The sequence below is a fragment of the Rattus rattus genome, chromosome 3, assembly GCF_011064425.1.
Source record: "Rattus rattus isolate New Zealand chromosome 3, Rrattus_CSIRO_v1, whole genome shotgun sequence".
Taxonomy (NCBI): domain Eukaryota; kingdom Metazoa; phylum Chordata; class Mammalia; order Rodentia; family Muridae; genus Rattus; species Rattus rattus.
Window position 1 is genome coordinate 134,436,560 of NC_046156.1, and position 19,945 is coordinate 134,456,504.

The 19,945-nt window shown below is 39.5% G+C and overlaps 1 protein-coding gene across 1 annotated transcript in view; it reads right to left on the reverse strand.

Moving 5' to 3' along the window:
- Window positions 1-4,729: 4,729 nt before the first annotated feature.
- The window catches only part of Dnajc5b (DnaJ heat shock protein family (Hsp40) member C5 beta), an 80,702-nt gene continuing 65,486 nt past the window's right edge, over window positions 4,730-19,945 (reverse strand). Inside the window, exons 4-5 of the mRNA XM_032896805.1 lie at window positions 18,381-18,552; window positions 4,730-5,046 (exon numbers count right to left, since the gene is read on the reverse strand). Of these exons, the coding sequence (XP_032752696.1) occupies window positions 4,952-5,046; window positions 18,381-18,552 (267 nt within the window). The 3' untranslated portion in view covers window positions 4,730-4,951. The remainder of the gene's footprint in view (window positions 5,047-18,380; window positions 18,553-19,945) is intronic.

Below are 19,945 nucleotides of genomic sequence, written 5' to 3' on the forward strand. Positions count from 1 at the left end.
TTGGCACAATATAGTTTCTGTAAAACCAGCTCCCATTTGCTAAATGATTGATGTCCCAGAAGCTGCTCCATGACAAGAGCTTCCTCTGGTCCCCAGCAACTTAGAGGTCAGAAGAGACATGAAGTCAGAAAGAGAGAGAGAGCGAGAGAGCGAGAGCAAGAGCGAGAGCGAGAGAGAGAGAGAGAGAGAGAGAGAGAGAGAGAGAGAGAGAGCAAGAGAGAGAGATTATTATTGCATTCTCAAGCAAGCTTCTTGGTCCCAGGTGAAGCAGGATAAAAGGACAGGGAATTGTGGTGACATAGGGAGAAAACATTGGAAAGGGAGGAGGCTGTGGTCCTGCTACTCCATCTATTTTTGCTGCTCAGGAAGGCAGGAAATTTCACACTTCAGAGGCCACTGATAGGGTGTCGAGTGGTCCCATGAAGACCTTGCTCTCTAAAAGGTATCTGATAACAAAAGCAATAACTAAATCGTGCTCACTTAAAGCCAGGTGATATGTTCTCAAAGACTTCTCAACCAAGGATGTTGATGACAGTGATTAGGTCGTGTTACATAGGGTGAAATGATGTAGAATGGTGTCAGGGTTCTCTAGAGTAATAAGACTTAATGAATAGTTCCCTCACACATATATGAGATATATATAATGGGATTTAGGGATTTATTGGAATGACTATAGGCTGTGGTCCAGCTAATCCAACAATGACTAGTTGTGAATGGAAAGTCCAAGAATTCAGTAGTTGCTCAGTCCCCAAGGGCTAGATGTCTCCGATGGTCTTCAGTGTATGCTAGAAACCCAAAGTAGATGCTAATGCCAGTGAAGGAATGGATATGCTAGTAAGGTGAGGGCAAGCAGGCAAAGAGCAAAAGCTTCCTTCTCCCATGTCCTCACAAAGGCTTCCAGCAGAAGGTGTGGCCCAGATTAGAGGTAGATTTTCCCAGATCAAAAGGTCTGGATTAAAGGTATGTCTTTCTACTTCTAAGATCCAGATTAAAAATTGGTTTTTCTATTTAAAATTTAGCAAAGATCCCTCAGTGCCCTCCATTTTTGAGTTTTGGTTAATTCCAGAGGTAATCAATTCGAGAATCAAGAATAGCATCACAAATGGTCTGCTCCTAGGACACTCCTCTTTAAACTTAGATGAGTCCCATCACAAATGTGCTGCATAGCTTTGTTTACTGATGGTGGTAGTTTGAATGAAAATGGCCCATATAGGCTCATAGAAAGTGGCACTTTTTGGCCCTGTTGGAAGAAGTGTGTCACTGAGGATGTGTTTTGAGGTTTCAGATACTCAAGCCAGGCCTGCTGATCCAGAGGTAGAATTCTCAGTGCCTTCTCAAGTACCATGTCTGCCTGCACACTGCCATGTTTCCTGCCATGATGATAATCAACCAAGCCAGCCTCTACCTATAAGTCAGCCTCAATTAAATGTTTTCCTTTATAAGAGTTGCCATGGTCATATTATTTCTGAACAGCAACTAAAACCTTAACTAAGAAGTTGGTGCCAGAATCTGAGGTATTGCTGTGATATGCCTGACCATGCCTTTGTTTGGAGGAATATAGATTTGAGGATTTTGGATTAGGAAAGCAGTTGAATGCTTTAAGCAGAGATTAATGGGCCATTTCTGGTAGGACCATGGAAGACAATGATCAGAAGGCTGATTTAAACTGTGGGGGCCTGATTCAAGAGGTTTCAGAATGGACAAATATTAATATGTAGCCTGGAGAACATTCCTAGGATAGTTTGGTAAAGAATCTGGTTGCTTTCTACTTTTGTCCAAAACATCGGCCTAAGGATAAATAGAAGTGACAGATTAACAGCTTTAGCAGAGGAGATTACCCGACAGCCTAGTATTGATGACATTGCTTGGCTTTTAGTGGTCACACTAATGCAGGTCTATAATGAAAAGGAGAAAACTGAACAAGGAGGACCATAAAATGTACAGTTTTAGGAGAAAAGTGGCACCAGGAAGTGTCAGCAGATTAAAGAAAAGCTTGATGCTAAGTGGAATAACAGGAGTGGTAACCTCACAGCCATACCCCTAACAGCTAAGCGTACAACTTGTGAAAAGGAATTAAAGTTTAGGGCTGGCATGGTGGTACACATCTTTAATCTAAGCAATCAGAAGCAGAGACTGAGATCAAGGTCACCCTGGTCTACAAAGCAAGTTCCAGGACAGCTAAGCTTGGGTGATGAAGGAAACCATCGGAACCAGAAAGCTGATGAAGATGTAACTGAATGAGTAGGACGTATTGCAAACCCAGCCAACAACAGAACTGGGCAGCTTCAACCACTTGGTTCTGGCTTTACAATCAAGGATAGAAGAAAGGGGTTATCGAGTCTCCCTCTGTGATCAAGGAAAGCCACTGAGGCCAGGCATGTGTCAGGGGTGTTCCTGTGTCGAGACCTGAAGAAGCCATTGCAGGAAGCTGTGAAGGTGAAGCTTGGATTGACTTAGAGACCCCAAGATGTTGGAAATGCCCGAGCCATGGGAAACCTGCCAAGGAGAGTTGTTAACAGAGTGGAAACAACCCAAGATTAAGAAGTGCGTTTCAGTCAACAAAGCCGAAAGGAGTTGGAGATCTGAAAAGCACTGTGACATTAGACATGGAGATGCAGAGTTTAGAGTTTGCCCCATTGATATTTGGTCTTTCTTTGATCCAATATTTGCCCCATTTCCTCCTCTTTGGAGTAGTAATGTATATTGTTTTATTATTAATAATCATTTTATTATTATTTTGATTTTGATTTTTCAGAGGTTACAGTTAAGAGAGTGCCATGAGTCTGCAAAGATATTTTGGACTTTTAAACATGGTTCAGACAGACTATGAGGACTTCTGGAGTTGGACTGAATACATTTCTACATTACGACACAGTTACAAACTTATGAGACCAAGGAGTAGAATGTGAAGGTTTAAATGAAAATGGCCCCTATAGGCTAATAGGGAGTGCCACTATTAGGAGATGTGGCTTTTTGGAATAGGTGTGGCCTTGTTGGAGGAAGGGTGTGACTGGAGGTGGGTTTTGGAGGTTTTTGGTACTCTAACCAGGCCCAATCTCTCTCTCTCTCTCTCTCTCTCTCTCTCTCTCTCTCTCTCTCTCTCTCTCTCTCTCTCTCTCTTCCTGCTCCCTGCTGATCCAGATGTAGAACTCCCGGCTCCCCTTCTCCAGCACCATGTCTATATGTCATACCACCATGCTTCCACTATGATGATAATGGACTAAACCTCTGATCCTATAAGTCAGGCCCAGTTGAATGATTTCCTTTATAAGAGGTGCAGTGATCATGGTCTCTCTTCATAGCAATAGAAACTCTAAGACACTAATTTAAAAAAAAACAATTTCAATTGTTAACCTTGTTACAAATTAGTGTCTTTAGGCAATGTTGGAGAGAAAGTGGCTTCTGAACAAACTTTAGAGATGTAACTGGAGAGCCACCAAAACCCCATATAGAGTCATTGTAAAGAAGCCTAATTGCAGCTCTTCCTCAGAGAAGCCCAAGGTGTCCCAGATGGTATGTTTGACTTGTTCTGGATCCCCTTTCTATTTTCAACCAGTCTGACTAGCTCTACATTTGCCTTACCCTGAAATTCATTGTCTTAACCATAGGTCCTATTCTGTCTGGTTGGAAGTTTCAGAAAAGCTTCTTCAGGAAGCTGCCAGTTTGGTATGGATCTGTGTACCGGCAACACAAGAATCAGTCATAACATAGGCTAGAACTAGTTTTCTTAACTTCCAAATCAAGTCTTTCTGTGCTTCAGTATGTAAGGGGAGAAATCCCAGCGACTGCACAGTTTGAGCAGAGCTTTAGTGACTCTAGAACTGTCAGAGATGTGACACTGGTTTTCACTTACAGTATATATTTAGCAGCAATTGACTATAATTTAGTGGGGTGGGGAAAAGTAGCAAAAGAAAGAGAAGAGAGCCTTTTATGCAATGTTATACAAAAATATAACAAGAACTTTAAAATGAAATATTACATAAAGAAGTAAGGCAGGCTTAGGGAAAAAGCAACAAGTCCTCACTGCTCTGCCATTTTAGAAATTGTGTGTGGTTCCTTCAGCATGGTAAGGTAAAAGAGTCAAACAAGCAGATACAGAGGTGATTGGGGGCTCAAGAGGCCGAGCATGCAGAGCTGTTCCATAATGAATGCTATCAAAATGGGTGCTGTACTTTACAGTGTTACTTTACAGCTGTTAGACATGCATCCCTTACTTCCTGTGTTTCTCTTCCCTAACTGACTTATCCAGGCAGATTATATAAAGATAATTTTATAAAGAAAATGGTCAGTGTACTGTTTGGGGCTAGCTAGGTCAGGTTCATGCTGACTCTCTGGCTCAGTTCTAAGATTTAACTAAGGTTAAGTATTTTTTGTCATTTTTAAAGCCGATCTAACAGCATGCACTAAACCTAGCCACTCCTGTCTTTACTCATCACTTTTCAGTAAAAATCATGTTTTTTTACTAGTATAGATCATATTTCTATACTATATATCATATTTTAAAAATCCACAAAGAGCTCCACAAACGCTAATTCCTTCTCAACTGCTCTGAAAGTTTTGCTTATGACATTTGTGGCAAGAATGACAATTGTGTCAAGAGAGAAAAAGCGTCTTCTCTTCTAAAATAGTACAACTTTAGACTATGAGGAATAACATCTGGCTCATCTTAAGATCAGACTCATAATGACTGTCCACTGCCACCATCTTACCTCATGAAATCAGCATAAAACAACTCTTCAGGCCTTTATTCATAAACTGAATGCTTTTCATTAGGATTCTACTCAAAGAGAAAGTCTGAGAAAATTATGTAGCAATCATCTTCCCCTTAACCTAAAAATAAAATACAAATGTGAATATGTTCACAGCATTTCATGTTTGCACCTCCCTCATGACAACCCAGAGACACGGCTGAACCAAAAAGAGGAGCTGTGGACCCTCCATGAGCCCATCCTCAAGAGTCTGTGCAGTAACTTCGAGATCCTTCTCTGATTAGCTGTGTTTTCTCATTTGTATTTGTAGGCTGGAGAACAACTGGAAAGTCCATATCTGGGGAGAAAACACAGAGAAACAATAATAAAACCTGTTTTTACCAAGTTCCTTTAATAATGGAGCAAACAATGAGTGTTTTAGTGAAATAACAAGCACGCTTATGAGACATTGGCTGAATCTTTCAAATTCTGAGAATTACAGGATTAGAACATTGAACAGTGCTCTTTTCTGGAGTTCCATTTTCCATAAAAACTACATGTATGAAAAATATCATTTATAATGGAGGATGAGTCTGCATATATGGCTCTTGTTGGAGCAGAAGTTAAAGCCCAAGGCTTGCTTTGGTGGAGAACTTAAAAGGGAAGTTTAACACATAACAAGTGTCCAAGGTAGCCACACTCCCTATCTGCTGCTGAGCTGAAGAACCTTCCTTAAAAATGTTTGAAGACAAACCAATAAGCTCACAAATTGTCAGCTCATGACTTTTCAGTACCCATGTCTTCTGTGAGATACCAAGAAAATCATTCACCATACAGTTGTTCAGTGCAAGGTATACTCTCAGGAACCTAGCAGAAATTAATGACTTTGCATTCAACTTAGCACCAAGGAGCCCCTAAAAAAATTGCAAGAAACACACATGCACATGCACATGCACACACTCACAGAAAGAGAGACAAGAAACAATCTACACTGAGTGAAAGCCCTAGAGTAACAACAAAATATAAAATGATTCAGAGGGACTTCCATTTTTGCATTTATCAAACACCAGAGTATAAAATAATTACATATTTAAAATTATCAGATTTTTAAATTAATAAAATTAATAAAAATCCCAGTGATCAAAGTATCTGAAATTACATTTAAAAAACTAAAGAGTTTTAAAAAGCTAAAAAGGGAATTCATGAAGTAGAAGACCTATTTGAAAAAATTATTCAGAATGTAACACAGACACAGAAAGAAAATATGAAAAGAGATTAAAAAGTATGCAGAACAGAGTGATAAAACAGCCTGTGTCTAATTATATACTTTGCAGGAAGATATATTTTAAAAAGAAGGAAAGTAATATTCAGATCCCCAAGGTCCAAGAACCAACTGATTCCTTTGCAAACTAATATTTCTTTCTTCGTTTGCTTGCTTCTATCTTTGGTGGTGCTGTGCATTTATGTGCAGGTATTTGTTTGTGTGGGTACACATGATTGTGTGGGCTAGTGTATGTGGAGGACAGAAGACAAACTTAAGTGGTGTTACTCGGGAGCCATTTGCCTAGGTCAGCTTTTGGTATCCACACACGTGTACATAGGCATGTAGTGAACCAATACACACATGTATACATACCACACTTTCACATAAGTGTTCAACCTTACCCGTAAATAAAGAGATAAAAAGTAGAGCTGTGGCACTATGCCATATCCCCCACACTAGACTGACGCATATTTTCAAGCATTGGCAAGAATGTGAGTTTCTGTACTTACTTAGTGGGAATATAAATTAACCCCTCAGTTTTTTAGAACTGCTTGGTGCTACTTAATACACGGTAGATGTGAATACTCTGTGTCTATGGGATTCTATTCCTGTGTATAAATAAAAACACCTCTTAGCACTTATGCACCAAGATATATAAGTACAAGAAGATTCCTATCAGCTGTTTGTAATCACAAATTGGAGTCTAGCAGAGTAGAATGAATACTAAATTATGAGATGCTTTTTCAGAATATTATAATGATGAGGATAAATGAATAAAATCCACAAAGTGAAATCCAGACAAACTAGAATCTGTGGCTTAGACATTGAATTTTAGGATGATCCAAATGTGAAGCAGCGAGACCGATTGAAAATAGAAATGTGACTGCTTTTCCAGTCTGCACTCCCTCCTGCACTTGTGACAGAGTGGTGTGCCTGCTCCTGGACCCCACAGCCTGCCTGCTTCCTAAGAGGTTTGCACTGTCTGCCTCCCAGGAGGCATGCTCTATCCCAGAGCACTCAGCAATATCTGAGACACCCAGGGCAGTTAACACCAGAGATAACCAGATGGCAAAAGCAAGTTTAAGAATGGTAGCAACAGAAGCCAATGAAATTTGGCATAATTTAACTCCCTTAAAGAAATACAGGAAAACACAGGCAAACAGATAGAACCCTTTAAAGAAGAAACAAATGAATCCTTTAAAGTAATACAGAAAAATAGTCAAACAGGTGAAGGAATTAAACAAAACAGTCATTGACCTAAAAATGGAAATCACATGGGAGGCAACCCTGGAAATGGAAAAACTAGGAAAGAAAACAGGGGCTACCCAAATGCTCGAATTACCCTAGGTGCACAGAACACATGAAACTCAAGAAAGATGACCAAAATGCAAATGCTTTACTCCTTCTTTAAAAGGGGAACAAGAATACCCTTGGCAGGAAATAGGGAGGCAAAGTATAGAACACAGGCTAAAGGAACACCCATTCAGAGCCTGCCCCACATGTGGCCCATACATATACAGCCACCAAACTAGATAAGATGGATGAAGCAAAGAATTGCAGGCTGACAGGAACCAGATGTAGATCTCTCCTGAGAGACACACGCAGAATACAGCAGATACATAGGTTAATGCCAGCAGCAAACCACTGAACTGAGAACGGGACCCCCGTTGAAAGAATCAGAGAAAGGACTGAAAGAGCTTGAAGGGGCTCGAGACCCCATATGAACAACAATGCCAACCAACCAGAGCTTCCAGGGACTAAGCCACTACCCAAAGACTATACCTGGACTGAACCTGGGCTCCAACCTCATAGGTAGCAATGAATAGCCTAGTAAGGGCACCAGTGGAAGGGGAAGGCCTTGGTCCTGCCAAGACTGAACCCCCAGTGAACATGATTGTTGGGGGGAGGGCAGTAACGGGGTGAGGATGGGGAGGGGAAAACCCATATAGAAGGGGAGGTTCTCCCCTTCTATATTAGTTAAGGGGATGTTGGCCTGGAAATCGGGAAAGGGAGTAACAATCAAAATGTAAATAAGAAATACCCAAGTTAATAAAGATGGAAAGAAAAAAAAAGAAAAAGAAAAAACAGGGGCTACAAATGTAAGTATCATCAACAGAACACAAAAGATGAAAGAGAGAATCTTAGGAAAAGAAGATGCCATAGAAGGTATTGACATATTGCTCAAAGAAAATGCAAAGTGTAAAAAGTTCCTAACCCAAAACATTCAGAAAGTTTATGACACAATGAAAAGACCAAACCTAAGAATACTAGGAAGAGAAGACAGTGAAGATTCTCAGTTCAAAGAGCCAGAAAATATCTTCAACAAAATCATAGAAGAAAACTTCCCTAATCTAAAGAAAGAGATGGCCATGAATATATAAGAAGCCTACAGAACATCAAATAGAATGGACTGGAAAAAGAAATTCTCTCAGCACACAATAATCCAAATACTAAATGCACAGAGCAAAGAAAAATATTAAAAACTGTAAGGGAAAAGGCCAGGTAACACATTAAGGCAGACCTATCAGAATTACACCAGACTTCTCAACAGAGACTCTAAAAGCCAGAAGATCCTGGACATATATCATCCAGACCTTAAAAAAGCACCAATACCAGCCCAGAATACCCACAAAACTCTCAACCACCATAGATGGAGAAAACAAGATATTCCATGACAAAACTGAGTTAAATATTATCTTTTACCAATCCAATCCTACAGAGGATATTAGAAGAACAACTCCAACAGAAGGAGGGCAACTACACCCAAGAAAACACAAAAAGTTAATCATCTCATAACAGACCGAAAAGGAGAGAAACACACACACACACACACATATAATACCACTCTAACAACAAAAATAACAGGAAGCAACAATCATTGGTTTTTAATATCTCTCAACATCAATGGACTCAATTCCCCCATTAAAAAGACACAAGCTAAAAGACTGGATACATAAACAGGATCCATCATTCTGCTGCGTACAGGAAACAAACCTCAGAAAAAAAGACAGGCACTACCTTAGAGAAAAGGGCTGGAAAAAGTTTCCCAAGCAAATGGTCCTAAGAAACAAGCTGGAGTAGTCATTCTAATACCCAATAAAATAGACTCTGAACCAAAAGTAATCAACAAAGATGAGGAGGTATACTTGATACTCATCAAAGGACAAATCCAGCAGGATGAAGTCTCGATTATGAAAATCTATGCCACAAACGCAAAGGCACCCACATTTGTAAAACACATTACTAAAGTGCAAAACATACATTGACCCTCACACAATAATAGTGGGAGACTTCAACACCCGACTCTCACCAATGGACAGGTCATTGAAACAAAAACTAAACAGAGACACAGTGAACAACTAACAGAAGTTATGAACCAAATGGATTTAACAGATATTACAGACCATTTCACCCCAAAACAAAAGAATATACCTTCTTCTCAACACCATTAAACTTTCTCCAATATTGACCATATAATAAGGCACAAAAAAGGCCTTAACAGATATAAAATTGAAATATTCCAATACAGTCTATCAGATCACCAGGACTAAGGTTGGACTTCAATAACAACCGAAACAGAAAGCTCACATACTTATGGAAACTGAACCAGTCTCTACTCAATGATAACTTGGTCAGGGAGGAAATAAAGAAATTAAAGACTTTCTAGAATTCAAAGAAAATGAAGGCACAACATACTAAAAGTAATGAGACACAATGAAAACATTGTTAAAAGGAAAACTCTTAGCACTAAGTGCATTCTTAAAGAAAAGGGAGAGATCCTATACCATCAATTTAAAAGCACACCTGAAATCTTTAGAGAAAAAAAGCAAACATATCTAAGAGGAGTACACAGCAGGAAATAAAGTCAAACTCAAGGTTGAAATAAACCAATTAGAAACAAAGGGAGCAATAAAAGAATTTACAAAACTAAGAGCTGGTTCTTTGAGAAAATCAACAAGATAGATAATCCCTGAGCCAAGTTAACTAAAAGACACAGATACAGTATCCAAATTAACAAAACCAGAAAGGAAAAGGGAGACATAACAACAGAAACTAAGGAATTAAAAACACTCATCAGATTTTATTATAAAAGCATATATTCAACAAAACTGAAAAATCTAGATGAAATCAATGATTTTCTAGACTGATACTATGAACCAACATTAAACCAAGATTAGGTAAACTACATAAACAGTCACATAACCCCTAAGAAAATATAAGCAGTCATTAAAAACCTTCCAACTTCCCAAAAGTAGCCCAGGGCTAGATGGATTTAGTACAGAATTCTACCAGACCTTCAAAGAAGAGCTAATACTAATACTCCTCAAACTATTCCACAAAATATAAACTAGGTAATGCTACCTAGTTCATTCTATGAAGCCACAGTTACTCTGATATTTAAATCACACAAAGAACCTACAGAGAAAGTGAACCTCAGACCAATTTTGTTTATGAATATTGACGTAAAAGTACTCAATAAATTTCTTGCAAACAGAATCCCAGAACACATCAAAAATATTATTCACCACAATCAAGTAGGCTTCATCGCAGGGATGCAGGGATGGTTCAATATATGAAAATCTATCAACATAATCCACTATATAAACAAGCTCAAAGAAAAAGTCACATGTTCATTTCATTAAATGCTGAAAAAGCCTTTGACAAAATCCAACATCCCTTGATATTAAAGTATTGAAGAGATCAGAAATTCATGGCACATACCTAAACATAATAAAAGCAATATACACCAAACCAATGGCCAACATCAAATTATATAAAGAGAAAATAGAAGCAATCGTACTAAAATCAGGGACAATACAAGGCTGCCCATTCTCTTCCTATCTATTCAACTTAGTACTTGAAGTTCTAGGTAGAGCAATTTGACAACAAAAGGAGATCATGGGAATAAAAATTGGAAAGGAAAAATTGAAGTTATCACTATTTGTGGATGATATGATAGTATACATAAGTTAACCCCAAAATTCTACCAGAGAACTTCTACAGCTGATAACTTCAGCAAACTGGCTGGGTATAAAATTAACTCAAATCAGTAACCTTCCTCTACTCAAAGGATGAGAGAGAAATTAGGGAGTGACATCCTTCACAACAGTTACAGATGATATAAAATATGTTGGGTGACTCTAACCAAGCAAGTAAAAGATCTGTATGACAAGAACTTCAAGTCTCTGAAGAAAGAAATCAAAGAAGACCTCAGAAGATGGAAGGAGCTCCCATGCTCATGGATTGGCAGGATTAACATAGTAAAAATGGCCATCTTAGCAAAAGCAATCTACAGATTCAATGCAATCCCCATCAAAATTCTGACTCAGTTCTTCACAGAGATAGAGTAATTCTCAAATTCATCTAGAATAACAAAAATCCCAGGATATTGAAAACTATTCTCAGCAATAAGAGAACTTTGGGGGAATCACCATCCCTGACTACAGCAGAACAATAGTGATTCAAAAAAGAAAAAAAGCTGTGCTTTTGTCTCTTATTTAGTTAACAAATATCTCCCTGTATTAAAACAGGAGCCAGTGGAATGTTCATTGCTCACCCGTTCCCCTATGTCCTGGCGACCACCAACCTGTTTTCTCCTTCTTGAATTCAATTGTCCTGAATTGTATTACCTGACTGGAATCACAGCACACTTGTTTTTTTATACCTAACTTTTTTTACTTAGCACCACATCCCCACATTTACCACTCTACAAAGTATACTTGTGTTTCCCTCCAAGTCCCTGGGGTTCTCTCTTGGCTCCTTTCACTCACTCAGAGCAGTTCCTGGCACTCTGGTGCTTCTCAGGAAGAATGTCAGGGCACTCCATCACCCCTGCTGATCATATTTCATTCTGATGGGTCGAGCCCTTCCTTGTATATACATCTTGGTTCCAGGCTCTTTGCAAATTCTGCCTTCATGAAGCTGCTTCACTAAGTCAGTGGTAAAATTGTTTTGTAGAGGTCCATACATAGTATGACTCCAACTGCCTTGCCTGGCATGTGGAGCACCATTCGCTATCTTATCTGCAGGACTGACAGAGAGATTGTACCAAGTATTTCTTGTATCAATTTTCATCCCTTCAAATATGTCCTGTTTCTACCTCTTGCTCTTCTATGTTTCTGAATAAAATATGGCTTTGCTGGAAGCTGTAAAAGCCTGAGACCATGTCAATACCCCCTGTTCATGTCCCCAGGGTCTTTGTTTCTCCTTTGATAGATTTACTGTCCCTGCCAATTGCCTAGCTCTCTGTGTGTTTCTGTACTTAGTACTTTAAATATTAGATATAGAAAGATAATCTCAGTCCACAAACACACACACACACACACACACACACACACACACACACACACTTCTTATTGAATCTCGGCAGCTAAACATTAAGGTGCACTTTGAGCCACCTTGTTAGGAATTGTTCTGGGCTGTTCATCTGTCCCACTACCCTGGCCTGGTATCTTGATGCTCCATGATGTCTTTGTCTGAAGCATCACAGGTCTTAGTGATATTTTCCTTCCAATGTTCTTAGACATTGGTTCCTCCTTGTAGGGTGCAAAAAGAGGGAGGATGGATTCCCATCTCTCTTGGTCCCCTTTTCCTGGGTGGCAGATGTGCATTGAGCAGCAAGTATAATACATGTCTCTAGGTCTTGGCGGAAGACAGAGCCATATGGTTGTGAGTCTATTGGAATTCTGTCCAGGTGACTGGCAATAACAACTAAGCAATCAACATTTTTCTGTGCTCTGAATCATATTTTCGATCCAAGGTCAACACTATAAAACCTTCTCTCTCTTTAAATACTCTGCTCCACCTCTTTCCATAAAAAGGAAGCCATTAATCCACAAGAGATTGTTAGTGTTTACCTCAACGGCTTTGTTTGGATTTATTCTATTGGCTTCGGCATAGAAGAGAAGGAAAACCAAACTGAATATAGCACTAGTCTTTTGATCTGCTTTCCCAGAGTGTTCAGAAATGACTCGCTGCAGTTTTTGCTTTTATTCAAAATTCCACACAGTGGAGTTTGTAATGGGAACATGGGAGGATAGAGAAAATAATGTTTCATAGTGTTTCACTGGTGTAGTTTTATTGTTTCAAAGGCTAAAATTCACAAAAGTGCCAAACCGTCTCAAGGATAACTCTTTAATGTTGACTGATTTCCGAGAGATTATACAATCCTCCCCATTTCAAACTGTGAGGGTACTATTGAGAAAGACAGGAGAGCCCATTTGTGAGTTCTGTAGCTGGCAGCAAAGACTGAAGGTAGCAACTGTTTGAACTGTCTGCCCTTCAGTTTTTAACCATGATAGTTGAGCAATTTATTTAAGCATGTCAACATTGTTTAAAGAAATAAAAATAACCCAAGAAACTCTCTCCCTTCTGCTAGCAAATCCTACCCAGTACCACCACATGTGAACAGAGACTTGTATCATGTTTACAACTCCGGAGACTGTATCAATGCAACAGCAGCAAACAGCAGGAGAAATTGAAGTACATGCACAGTAAACATGGGCAAAGACAAAGCTTCACAAAGAAATCAGACTTGTGATGCTGCTAGTTTGTAGCGTGCAGTTTTGTCTACACCAATTTGAATTCCTGGCAAGTAGCATGCGCACACCTGCCAAGCTTTCTCACATCCGCTATTAACACACACACACACACACACACACACACACACACACACACACACACACACCAGTTAATCTTGAAATGCTTTGACTACTCATTGACTGGGCCCTCCCAATTCTTCCCGTGCTACTCCAGGTCCAGTCAGGGACTTAGCCAGAGGCCACTTACCCAGAAACTCACATTGTTGGTTGGCTTTTCTCCTCCACTACTGTGGTCCCTTCTTCTCTTCCCCAGCCTTCTGATTCTCTCTGTGTGTCCCACCCACACAACTCTCAGTGTTCTGCCCCATGCTCAGCCATTTGCTAATGGCATCTTTATTCATAGAGCAAAAATATAATTGGGGGCAATGACCTTCAGTGTCAGTAAACATGGATTCCGGGGCAAAGCATCAGAACCCCCCTCTACACTAGTCAAAGTCAGCAAACTTGTTGTTTAAAAGATGAGTCAATCAGTAAAAAGAATTTGATGTTTCAAATGTAGATTTTTATAAATTAAGGAATATAGCATTTTATAATTTGTTTTTAAATTGAAATTTGAAATGGTTGATTACTGAATTCAATGGGAAGTATACTTTTCTAGTTAACTCCTATTCTTTTCCTTTTCTGCAGCTGCTTTTAACTGTTTGAACATTTCATACATGCATATAATGTGTTTTAATCAGATCCAGCATTCCCTTCCCTCCAATCTCTCCCCAACCCGCCTTTCCCTCCTGACTTCATGTGTGCCTCTCTTTCTCTCAACCCATGGAGGGCATGTGAGACGCTTACGTGGATATGGATATAAGCACACCTTCTGGAGCAGTGAGTCTCAACCTGTTGGTCTTTACCTACTTGGAACTGAACAACCCTTTCACAAGGGTTGCCTAAGACCATCAGAAAACACAGATATTTATTTTATGATTTATAACAGTAGCAAAATTAGAGTTAGGAAGCAGCAGCATGAAAAATTTTATTGTTGGGTGACCCAACATGAATTGTAAAGAGTTACAACATTGAAAAGCTTGGGAACCACTGTTCTAGAGTATGATCCAACCTCCCCAAGGCCCACGGATTATTGAAAAGAGGTTCAAAAGATTCTAACAGTCAGAAGTAGTGGAATTTGTAGGGAAACAATATTTTCCGGACATGACAGACCTATATGAGTTCTAGAAGCTACAGTGTATTTATAAGACCATGACTGAGCCAACCATGGGGAATGGGGAAATAAAGTCCCAACTCTTGTTAACTTCTGTTGTCTCTTTGGTTGGTATAGTAAGATATAAGAGGGAAAAGTTCACCAGTTGTTAGCTTTTATTCTGGATGGAAAATATCCTCATATTAGATTTATTATATTTCATATTTCATCATTTCTGAATAAAGAAGTAACAGGAGAAAGAAATGCTGCCTTTCATTAAAATTACTATTTATGAACAAAAGAATAAATTTCCAGCTATAATTTTCATTTATAGGTCAAATTTTCATGCACAAGATAATCAGAAATATATGTACTTAAATGAATAGTTACTATAAACCGCCAGTTCCCATATTAATCTACACACTGTTCTATTATACCTCAATTAGCTCTCCCTTCTTTCCCCTTCCTAGGAAATTTATTCAGTACCACCCTCATTCAGACCACAAACTGAAAGCGCAGTCCCCAGAGTCTGTTCTTTCCTCCTTACCAGTCTTATTTGCATTACAATTGTCAGTAAGTTACATGTGTCTCTGAATTAGTGGAATATAAATGTCAGCCTAACTATTGCAACTGACCACAAATGAAGCATAGAGTCTCGCAATCAGATAGTATGTGAGCAATGGTGGTTCCAGTGCACTGTTAATGAGACTTAGGTCATAGAGACCCTTACCAATACAGAACCTTTTAAGAGTTCATTTGCATAGACCTGAAACAAAAGTCATTTTTATCAGAACCAGAAAAAGCACTGTCTCTTTCCACATTGACCTTTTTCATGATATCTCTTTCTGACAATGGATCCAAAAAATTTTATTAAGAGATTTGGTTAAAGAGAAACGCCATTGAAGATAAGTTTTATTTAAGTTCAATGGGACTTAATTTTTTGGTTTGCAGCAAGTTGGTGGATAGCTACCATACAGGTATAGGAATGGATTAAAGAATACTCCTACAAAAAAAAAATACTCCTACAGCTCACTATGTCAGCCCATGTGTTGGGAGGACATTAAAATCCATGTCAAAGACTGTGACACATCTGGCTCTAAGCCCAGGAGGATCAGGTGTTGTGACATCAACATGGCCTGAAATGTACAGAGTAAAATAGTTGCCTGTGGAAAATTCTGCCAAATCTTACACCTTACATGTATTAAATAAATTACATAGGTTTCCCAAATTTGACAATAATCTCTAGTCACATACAATACTGTCAACATGAGCTGTAAAGTTAGAAGAAACTATTCTAATTAATACTAATACTAATAATACTACTATTAATAATAAAAGTTTTTGTTGAATACAGTAGAGGCAAGGAAGAGTTTTATATTTTCTACAGAAAATGATATAGTAAATTTATGTTACATGGATATGCAACCAAGGAATATGCAACCAAAGGACAACACCCCAGACAAACTAGGTGGTCAAATGATTGATTCACTCCCACCCCCAAGTTTTGTGATATACCTATGACATATTTGTCCACTTTTAAGCTCATTAATTTGCTATGATTATTTTTGGTTCTTTTTTTTTTTTTTTCGGAGCTGGGGATCGAACCTAGGGCCTTGCGCTTCCTAGGCAAGCGCTCTACCACTGAGCTAAATCCCCAACCTGATTATTTTTATTTGAAGCAAATACTGGTGTTCAGAACTGTGTGTTGTTCTTGTAAAGAGGCCAGCCCAGATTGCATAAATTTCAAGAATCATAAAACCTGGGTCACCTTAGCATAAAATCTTTAAAATGTTTATAAATAAGCAAAAGCTGTTTCTTTGTGTTACAGATTCTTTAACAGTGGTATAAGATTACCGATCTGACCTCTGCAGTGGAGTTGGTAGTTCTGGACGTCAGAACAGCCAGAGGAGCACAGACCCATCACCAATCACCCGGCAGGGAGTAGCTCTGGGGAGAATCTGGCACTTAGTCTAAGTTTCTGTTCCAGAAAAGAGATCTTCCACCAAAGTCTACTGTAATGACCTGGTGCAACTTTTATCCAACTTAAAGGAAGAAGGGCATCGAGGCTCTTCACGTTAAGTGTGGATGCAGGACCTAGGAGACCTGGGTTCCATCTCTCCATCTCTCCCCTTATCTGAACTGACATTTCTGTCTTACTTAAGGCCAGTGTTCTGTTTTTTCAGGTAAGTTACACACAGAGAAATATGAGTGGTAGTCACAGAATGAAGTGTGCCGTTTTCTTCTTTATTCTTAAGCACCTCCTTCACAAATCTTATGAGACTGTGCCCAGGAATGGTTACTCGTGAGCAAGTTATGGTGCAGACATCCACCTTTGCCTAATGAGAAGGCCTTTCCTTATAATTAGTGCTGCTTGACTCGTGTGTTAGTGATATTATTTGCCTGTTCCTTCTGTATGCCTTCATTAAAATATTCAATATTTATTACTTTCTATACAAAATAATGCAAAGGAAATGCACAATACTTTCAAGGTACAATAATTTCACCATTATCCTGCAGTTTGGTTCCAATATCAGTAACAAGGTATGTCCAGAAATACTTCTAGTTGCTAGGTAACCATGCCCATAGCAAGACATTACAGTTTGTAGAAAGGGGGGAAAAAGCATAAAACAAAACAAAGTAAAACATCTGCCTTCTCTGATCTCCCAATTCTGAGAATCTGGAATTCAGTACTAGTCACATGATTAAACACACCCTTTTGCTGGAATCTGAATGGTTCATTCACACGAGATATTATTAGGTTCACATCTGATAGAAATAAAAGGCATACAGAAGCCTTTACATAGTTCCTGGTGCTGTTTGAGTATGACCAGAGAACGAGAGAACACCACCGTCCTGGTTCCCATAGTCTTTTAGCTGTTTGATGGGGACTTGGGAGTGGGATTAGTGATAAAGTCTGAAACCCAAGGTAATAATGTACTCCACAGGAGAAAAGGACAGTGAGAATTGTTTCTAATACCAGGATAATGGCAGGTGTGATCCCGGTTTGTTTAAACAAAGACATTGTCTAAAGACCATAAACTATCTCTGGTATTTTGAACTCTGAGAATTTTGTTTTTACATTTTTTCTTTTTTCTTTCTGGGTAGAATAAGCTTGAAGAATGAAGCAATGTAACACAGAATGTGTGCACCCAGATGGACAGGCAGAGGTGGCTGGATGAACAATTTGTCCTCCATGCTGCTTTACGGCTGTCTTTAAGTGTGCATGTGGGCCAAGAAGCTACAGAGGAAGGCTCCACTCCCTGCTCTACTCCCAATCATCACACAATAATACAAAGGAAGAAAAGCCATGGTTGACTGTCAGCCCCTTGTAATTCAATGGAGATCTCTAGACTGGAGTGTATCTTCTGGGAGAAACTTCTACCTTGGCTCTCTGTCCCTCGGCACTCTTAACTTCCCTGAAGCCAGAGCCCATTTCTCTTATAAAGAGAAAGCAAACTCTGTCATAATGATGTTTGACATTATCATGGGAATTTCATAATTTCTCTCTATTAATGTTAAATCTCGACTTTATGTTTAGTCAAGGTAAGTGCCCTTTGCCTTCTCCCAAACTGCCCACCAAAGCTGGTAGTCTGGAGGAGAGGCTGGCTCTGTGTGGTTATCATTTTACTTTGGTAAGACCTGGTACCTAGCCAGAGGTAATGATGCCCAGTACCTTTACCCTCATCTCACCCTACCTTTCTCCATATCAGTTCTGATCTGCTCCTCAAGGTCCTCTGGTGACACATAGAACTCCTCTTCTGGTGTCGATGTCTTGGGCCGACAATGTCCACAACAACAGTTGCAGCAGCAGCAAAGGCAGCAGCAAAAATAGCAGCCGGTCAAGAGGCCAATGATGATGAACAGGGTCTAGGATAAACAGAGGCCAAGTGAAGTCTGAGTCACTGGCATGTGGGTTGGGAGGGCAAGATGGCCCCAGACACAAAGTTGTAACTACATACCTCAGAGGACTAATGATACCCTGCATGCCACATGCTCACTCCTATCCTTACCCCCATGTTAATTGTCTCTTAAAATTTTTTGAAATAACTTTTTCTCATAAATATTTGTAAAAAGGAGACCTAGACGAGATTCTGAGTAACACAGTTTGGAATGTTCTTTTTCTTAGGCTATTTTGAGTGCTACAAACAAAAGAACCAGACCAGCACTGGATAGGATGTTTGCTGGTCAAGTGAGCTCACCGTGCTCACTTGTTCAATGAAAGTAAATTCTCACCCCACAGAAGAGCTGCCTTCCCTGCCACATGTAAGTGCCTGTTAGTAATCTGGTCTTGCACAATCTCTCCAAAAGATCCCTATATCTTCCCTCTCTTCTCTATCTGAGTCAGAGGGCTTTGCAGATCCTGTTCCTATCTCTGGTGTGGACCCTTCATTGGCTCTCCTCTTGGCCATTCTGCCTCTGATCCTGCTGGTGTGAACTGTATGCAACCCTTGTTCTCCTGAGCGTATGCAGCACGCCTGCTGCCAACTTCCGCAGCACTAGCACAACCCTGTTCCTGCCATACAGCTTGACTCTCCATGTGGATTTGCATGGATAAACATCCCTGACGATTGTTCAGTTTATACCCACCTGTTGTCTAAGATCACCTCAAAAAACACCTTTATGTCATCTTTCCTGTTCCCATTCCAAAATGGCTGCCTATCCTTTGTATCCTAACTGTATGCCATACCAACTAAGATCTCTAGTCCCTTCTTGCTGACAGTATAGAGCACAGATTGCTTGACAGGGTCTCTTATAGGCTACAATCATTAGTCATCCTCTACCCCATGTCCCTGGTGGATTAGTACCTGACATGTTGCAGACATCTAGTTCCTACTGAATTTATGAGTATACAAAATAATAGGCAAACAAATGGTTTGTTCCTCCCAGGAAATGGTACCAAGATTACCCTATAAGCACAAATGACTCATTCATTAAACAGAAAACATTTTCTCTTGACTTCACCAGTCTGAAATTCCAAGAAATCCACATTTTGGCAACTGAACAAAATCAAATTTATTATAATAAATGAAGTTTGTACATCTTAAATTTTAATGCAGACTTTATATAGTCAGTGACTGGGTGTGGGACAATGGATAAAGATCACATGTGTATGTATACACTTTTTCAGTGACCTAAGAAGAATTCAGGCTTGACACCCTCCCCTTGCCTCCCCTCCTTGTCACGGTGTCGTCTACTCATTCTGACTCCAGGAATGGGGATGGAGTTTCAGGATGACTTACAGTGGAGGACCTTTGGTTAC